The sequence below is a fragment of the Musa acuminata genome, chromosome BXJ2-1 (assembly GCF_036884655.1).
Source record: "Musa acuminata AAA Group cultivar baxijiao chromosome BXJ2-1, Cavendish_Baxijiao_AAA, whole genome shotgun sequence".
Lineage (NCBI taxonomy): Eukaryota > Viridiplantae > Streptophyta > Magnoliopsida > Zingiberales > Musaceae > Musa > Musa acuminata.
This window is the reverse complement of record NC_088338.1, coordinates 35965356-35972930: the sequence shown is the minus strand read 5'-3', so window position 1 is coordinate 35972930 and position 7575 is coordinate 35965356. Positions and strand designations below refer to the sequence as shown.

General features: G+C 42.9%; 1 protein-coding gene across 1 annotated transcript; it reads right to left on the bottom strand.

The window, feature by feature from the left end:
* Positions 1-905: 905 nt before the first annotated feature.
* On the bottom strand, positions 906-4441 carry LOC135598180 (subtilisin-like serine-protease S). The gene is made up of 11 exons (XM_065091719.1): positions 4187-4441; positions 4006-4100; positions 3833-3930; positions 3601-3759; positions 3366-3477; positions 2744-3293; positions 2574-2668; positions 2250-2492; positions 2056-2170; positions 1803-1989; positions 906-1659 (listed from the first exon to the last, which is right to left on the bottom strand). Exons 1-11 carry the CDS (start codon positions 4262-4264, stop codon positions 1100-1102), a joined length of 2292 nt encoding a protein of 763 aa, XP_064947791.1. The 5' UTR covers positions 4265-4441; the 3' UTR covers positions 906-1099.
* Positions 4442-7575: the final 3134 nt, after the last annotated feature.

The following is a 7575-nucleotide window of genomic DNA, read 5'->3' as shown; positions in this document are numbered from 1 at the left end:
CAAGTTTCCATAAGCATCATCAAACCGGGTTACGATAGACAAGACATGTTTGGCTGACAATTCATAAGTTTAGCGAAATTTAATCTAACTCATAGCCAACCTCCCTTTAATCTAATCCTAGATCTAATTAGGAGAGAGTGGGGCTGTGAAATTTAGAGGAGAAAAACTATAGTAAAAAGACAGAAAACTGTAGTAGTAACTTAATTAAAAAAGAAAGAGAAAACGGTAAAAAAACAAGAGACGCAAAGGGAAGAAAACAAGGACAACGCAGAGAGACCGTTTTGCAGTGTTCTCATCTCAGGTTAGACCAGATTTATAGTAGATTATTACTGTGATTACTTGAGGAGAATTTGGATATTGTGTATATGTAATCCTTATATCCCAGTTATTCTTTTAAGATTGTTTGCTTGAGTTTTAAGCAAAAGATTCTGATATTTATATTTTTATTATTATTATAGTGGATTATCTCTAGTTTGTCCTGTAATTTTTACTTTTCACGTTAGAGAGATTTTTCACATAAAGTTTGATATCATATTTTATTGTGATTTTCATTTAATTCTGTTGCATAGCATATTATGATCTGCTAGTATTTAAACCGCACTCCCATCTGTGAAGCATGACCTTTCTATATGTAATCCACGAGCAGCCAACTTGACGAGCAGATTCGAATAAAGGACCGACTCAGAAGCAAGATGATCAATACTAGAAGTAAAAGAAACGGTGATGATGAATGATCGAACCCGTTCCAGTTGTATATCCATGAGACCGGAGAGTAGGTGAACCACCATAATGGGGTCGTGGGGCGCTAACAAGTGGGTAGGATGAGCCTACTGCACCGCAATAATTCCGATACAACTCCCCTAGTTGGGTAGCACATCAATTCCATCGGTTCATGTCGAATAGTAGACAGTAGCAAGCGTAGAGGGGGCCATGGCGTGCGTGCACAGTATCTTTGCACGGCCCTCCAACGCCCCCGATTAATGGAGCGAGCGTCCTATACGTCGTATGTGTGTGTGGAACGAAGATTCCATGCAGGAGACTCTCTTCTCTCAACACAAACGATTTCTTCTTTTGTTTACGGATGAATGGAATGGTCTTATCACAGCAAGCCAGTGTCAGAGGCCGACGCTCTGACAGCCAAAGGGCTGGTCACTCGAATCTTGTGTGTTCTCCATGAAATGTATCCGAACACATAATCCTTGGACGGGTAGGTGGCTCTGAACGTCACTGTGAAGTTCAACTTCTGGCCATAGCTTGTGAAAGTTAGAATGTTTGGAACCACAGTCACATTGATGCCAGTGGGCGGGGACACCTGAACTCGGTACACAGCGCCGGGTTTCCCCACGTTGGTCACGGTCCGGGTGATGTGCGAGCTGCCCTTGAGGTCTGGAACAGTGATCGAGGGATAGTTCAGGTCGGAAGCTGCCGGTCGAGGTCCACTGCAGACGCTGCCGTCCCCTGTTATGAGCTGCAGCGACTTGTCGTCGTATCCCACGGAGCAGAGGAATGCTCTGTAGTCAGGGGGTTGTGCGTCATAGACGAGACCAGGATCGAGCAACCTTGAGGGATCGGGGAAGCCTGCGCCGTAGTCAAAAGGATTTGCTGGCCTTCCTTTGGGGTCTGCTGTAATTGCGCCACCATTCTTATCCGTCACGCTTGCTGCAAATCACTACAAGATGTCAGAACATGGCTTCGTTTCGTCAGTCTAAGATCCGGCAGTTTCTGGTGATAAAATGTAACATATGGGCCTCGAACTTGTTGTGTTCTTTACGCTAAATAGAAGCTGAAACAAGCATGGTAACCTGTGGTCATTATGGCAGATTTGATTGCCGATGGTGTCCATGTTGGGTACACAGCTTTGATCAAGGCCACCAGCCCGGTTGCATGGGGACAAGACATGGAAGTTCCAGAGAGAATGTTGTACTTCATCTCATTGACTGCAGGTGACCAGGCTGCTAAGATGTTCAATCCAGGAGCTGCGATATCAGGCTGCAAAACTCACAATTAGACTTCAAACACAAGAACCCGAAGAAACCTGTCACCGGTGCTACAGACCTTCAAGATCTCTGCTGTCAATGAATTGGGACCTTTGGAAGAGAATGCTGCGACTCGAGGGGCCAACCTTGATCCTAATACGGCCTTTGCGGGCATAATAATCGCTCTTGGTTTCCTATTGAGCACAAGAATGTTGAGATGTGGATGGTACATGATGAACTCAGTTATAAATCCAGACTTAACGATCGCCAAACCTGGTGTGGTTAGCATACGACAAGATCTTAATGCCAGCTTCCTTCCCCACGGTAGCTGCAGGAATCACAAATGGAATGGCCACATCATCCTCTGTTTCGTCGATCATGATCATCCCAACGCCTCCGGCTTTCTTGACAACCAGACTCTTTTCGATCCTGGATTCAGACGCACTACCAGAGTGGCGACAGATGAGGATTTTTCCTCTGGCCTTGGTTTTGTTCAAGGAGCTGTCCAAGCAGAAGCTACGGAGGAGAAATGAGCAGATCAGTACAAGCTCAGGTTCCACTAAAGAATCAGTCTCAACTTACTCCTCCATTCCTCACCTTGACTGGTAAGGAGTGAAGTATCCCCCATTGACTTCCGAGGCCGAGATGATCCTGGCTGATCTGTTCATGTTGGAAGAACTCAAGCTTTCGCCCTGTTCATAGCAAAAATTATCTCAAAGTATTTATAGTCTTTTAGGAGAAATACTAGGGAGCAGCAGTTGATTTACCACAAACTTCTTCCCATTTCCTAGCAAAATAGATGAGGCGAATTCTCTGTCTGTTGAGCTGGCAGCGACGGTGAGCATCCATGGCGCAAGATTAGTAGCAGAGCCTCGACTTCCAACATTTCCAGCAGAAGAAACCACCACAATTCCATGGCTGGTAGCGTGGAATGAGCCTATGGAGATTGCGTCGTCGAAGTAATCTCCTTGAGGAGCACTGGGGCCTAAGGATACAGAGATTATGTCCACTCCATCTCTGATCGCATCATCGAATGCCGCTAGTAAATCTGCATCGTAGCAACCCGAGTCCCAACAGGTCTTGTAGACTGCAATCCTCGACATCGGAGCGCCTCCGCGAGCTCCTCCGGCGCCCAAGCCATTGTAGTTCATGTCGCTCACGTACCGACCGGCAGCTATGGAGGCTGTGTGGCTGCCGTGGCCCGAGCTGTCCCTCGGTGACTTGAACTTTACGGTCTTGTCTGCCTTCAGTTGGTCTCCATGGCTTCCCTCCTCTGCTTCGTATCCATTTAGATAGTACCTCGCTCCGATTACTTTCCTGTGAGGAGCAAGTAGATGAAGGCAAATACAAAGAAAACCACCGAATTCAATGAATAGCTGATGTTGATACCTGTTGCAGGAAGACTGTGTAAATGATTCTCCTGTTTGGCATCGCCCTTTCCATCTGGAAGGAACTGCCGGCATCCCAGCATCACTGAAACTAAGCGATTCCGGCCATATGCCTGAGAAGAACTCAATCGAATGAGATCAGTAACAGAAGCTTTAGCTTGTAATTCTCAGTCTACTCTGTAAGATCACATCGAGGATCGATCGTTCCTTTTTGCGACATGGTAAGCCCACCTCACCTGTATCAATGAATCCGATGATGACATTCTCTTGGTTCTTGGTGGAAAATCCTGGGATCTCCATCTCCTCGTTGGTTCCGAGGCCAATGAAATCCCAGGAGCGAGTTGTATGCAAGTTTCTCTTCAGGTTTGGGAGCACCGATACCACCCCGGGCATGTCTGGATCGCCAAAAAACCAGCATCAGATCAACCAAAGGAGTAGATTCTAATAACCACAGCAAGAAGGAAGTACCAGCCATTTGTGAAGCTTGCTCTTTACTCAGTCTAGCAGCAAATCCTCTGAATCCATTGCTATAGGTGTAAACATTGGAGGCTTGCGCTTCCTCCATGCTGTTGATCGTCAACCATTCTCTCAGCCACATATCAACTATACAAAACGGACTACGTCACCAGGAACCAGCCTACCTTCCACCATGAACGGCGGTGAGCATTTGGTGACTCTGCTTCAAAATATCATCTGAACTCCGACTCCCTTTGCTGCCCATGTAAACTACATAGACCTGAAAAGGCCAGCCATAAAGAAGAGAAGGGCCATCGGTGCCAAGGTTCACATGCGTGAAGCTTACAAGCATGGTAGAAATTATACCTGAGAAGGATAACACAGTGTTGTCTCTGCAAGTAGGATGGAGAGAAGAAGATAGAAAGCTACACAACACAGAGCCATATGTGGCCAATATGCGAGTGTCACATAGATAGAAAGGTTTAAGAAGGGAAGGAGTTGGTGGTGGTTTTGCTTGTGGAAGACTTATCAATCGCTCATGAAGTCCATTACGGTAGCTCCACCTAGAATCCCGGAGGTGGTTGCTAAGTGGTCTTCTTGAAGGAGCAGAACAATAAGACGCCGAAGAAGAGGGAGGGAGGATGTGGTCATGTCCTGCAAACTCGTATTTATTTGACATGGCGTGCGTGGGTATGTTACAAGGAATGATCAGATGTTGAGAGAGCATAATCACGTCGTCCAAAGTATGATATAATATGGACATGTGCTGATGGGAATGGGAGAAAAGATAATGACGTTTGAAATTTGAACTGTAGTTGGCTGCACTATCGAGGCTTTGAGCATTAGCTTTGTTAGGCTTTTAGCATGTGGGAGAGGTGGACTGTCCGTGATAAGCACCTTGAGGTGCACACCAAGTTAAAGGTTGCTGATACGCATCAATTCTTCTGTCGCCGTAAAGTACAAATTGTTGATTAGTCTTGAAGTGGAAGTCAGGAGAAGAGAGGTTGTGCACTTGTTATCGGTATATCTTATCGCAAGTCTAGTTTCTGCAGAGGTTTTGATGAATGGCAGGGGAAGTGATGAATAAATTCAGTGAATATTTGTGCCATCATATACAAGAAATGCTAGTGATGCCGCCAGACTGAGTAGATAAATAACCTATCTTAACCTGCATTTTCTTAATATAGAATTCATATTTTAAGGTGCAACATTTTGAATTGATAGATTGAGGAACAAAAACATCTAATTTGATTTATTCTCAATATCCATGAGGTGACAACCTCAAGCTGATCAATCTTATAAAAATATTATGAAATAATATTAGTGATAGCAGATAAGATTTCCTCACTTACATGATAAAATCTCGTTGTTCTATTAAGAAAAATCTTCTCTCCTAACATGTATATACAAGAAACATGTCAATAAACTTCTCATCAACTTTTGAATCACACTCTAGTTTTTCATGATATCAAAGCACTTGCCTCAGAGCAAGGATGATGGGAAAGCATAGGTGCTGCAAGCGCTACGTTATCTTCCTTGCCACAACAGAATCAAAAGGAACTTTTGGTCTGGCCCGAATCTCCTGCCTCCGGTGACATTGATTAGATCAACACTTTCCTCCTCGACAAATGATGATTGTCTTCTTCCACTGTCGCTCTGCGCTATTTGTTCACTATAGTCCTAACATGCTCTCTATCAGTAAAATAGGATCTCATCTACTGTGATCGGTCTCCTCGCTATGGCGCCTCTAGTGTTGCATTCACGAGTGCTGCTCTTCACCGATAGATCTCCACTGTGATCTACTACTACTTCTCCTCCTCCGACAGTAGTGATTCTCTGATCACAGGCCGCACCTTCAACCCATCGAGAATTGCTTGCTTGAACCCTTCTTCGACAATGATCCCAACCAAAGTCGACTTCTCGATCTGTGGTCGAGCTCTTCACCGCTCAGATCCTTCACTATAAAATTTGCATAAATGAGAGTTACAACTTTGCTCCTTATCCCTTCTACTACACAACTAAATCAACTAGAATAGAAACCAATTCCTTGTTGTTTTGTTGCAAACTCCCATATTGAGCCCTCAGATTAGTATATATCCTTAAAATATCTTTATCATCAACCTCTAATGTTTCAATTATTGTTCCTATGATGAATTATAGTACTTCTCCACATATAGGACTTATCTCCATCAATGTTACAACGTCAATCCCTTTTAAGTTATCAAAAGGTGACAACTACGCATCTTGACAAGCCCAATTTTCTAATCTTCTATTTGGATACGACCTAATAGGTTATATTGACAACTCTCTCAGTTGTCCACCAGCAATGATCAACATCCCCAGAGGATCTAGTCCAGTACTAAATCTAACTCACAAACTATGATTACGTCAAGATCGTTTTATCCTCCAAACTATTCAAGCTTCAATCGTTGGATTCGTCGCCCCACTGATATCTTCATGTGTGACTACTGTAGAAGCATGATACAGGCTACAAACAACCTTGACAAATCATTCGTGCACTCGCATGCTTAGTCTTCTATCTAGTCTAATGAAAACAAAACAAGAGGAAAGTACAATTGCTAATTATTTACAAAATATTAAAGTTATCATTGATGACTTAGCTTTGATAAGTCATTCCCTTAGTGATGAAGAAGTCATAATCCATACCCTTAATGGCTTAAGAGATAAGTATAAGGAACCAACAGCCGCAATTTATGCATGCGACTCACCAATATCATTCGAAGAACTCTATGCCAAGTTGACTGACTATGAGACATATTTGAAGTATGAGGACAAGTTGCCTGGACTAACCATCATAGCTCAAGTTAATCAAAAATCCAAGAGGAAGAGCAATTATTATAATAAGAATATCAGTAAAGGTTTAGCCAAGATGTTTCTTGAACCTATATGTCCCAAACAAACCCTCCATCTACATCATCAACATTTCTATCATTGTGGCAACTTCAATAACCATCAGCCCTGGTGTCCTGACCTCACAAGCCAACAAAAAATCGTTTGCCAACTATGTGATAAAGTTGGACACTCTGCAAAAGTTTGTTGGTCTTGACCCAGACTCCTTGCTCCATTATGGTGGTCTTAGGCAAATCTCATAACTACTCCGGCTACTAGTCAACCTAATTGGATTGTGGACTCTAGCGCCTCTCATCACATCACCTATGATCTTTAGAACTTGTCTATCTATAACAACTATCATGAAAATGAAAATATCATCATCGATGACGGTAAAGGAATTCCTATTACTCATACTGGTTCCATAATGCTTAATTTACATACCGTAACTTTTACACCCGATGATGTTCTATATGCATCTCACATTAAATGAAACCTCATTTCTATTTCTTAATTCTATAAATAAAATGATACTTCAATTAAATTCTTTCCTGACTCTTTTATTGTCAAGGATTTGAGCATGGGGGCATCCTTGGTCCAAGGCCAGAATAGAGACAACATTTACGAATGGTCATCAGCTCCACAAACAACCCAATCCACTATTCACTCTTCAATTGTAGCTCCAATTGATATGTGGCAATATCGTTTTGGTCATCCATTGTCTCTTATCAAGTAAAAATTACTTTCTCATTATTCTCTACCCATTTTTAAATCAAGTAGCTTTATAACTCATTGTGATGCTTGTCTTAGCAATAAAAGTCATAGACTACCCTTTGACATATCCTTCATATCCTACTCTAAACTGTTTGAGATTATTTATATTGATATTTGGGACCTTGCCCCCA

Coding starts and splice junctions, on each gene's coding strand:
- LOC135598180 (XM_065091719.1), bottom strand. CDS start 4,264: ATGGCTCTGTGTTGTGTAGCTTTCTATCTTCTTCTCTCCATCCTACTT. Junction 4,101..4,186: donor CACTGTGTTATCCTTCTCAG/GTATAATTTCTA, acceptor TGGCCTTTTCAG/GTCTATGTAGTTTACATGGG. Junction 3,931..4,005: donor ACCGCCGTTCATGGTGGAAG/GTAGGCTGGTTC, acceptor GACGATCAACAG/CATGGAGGAAGCGCAAGCCT.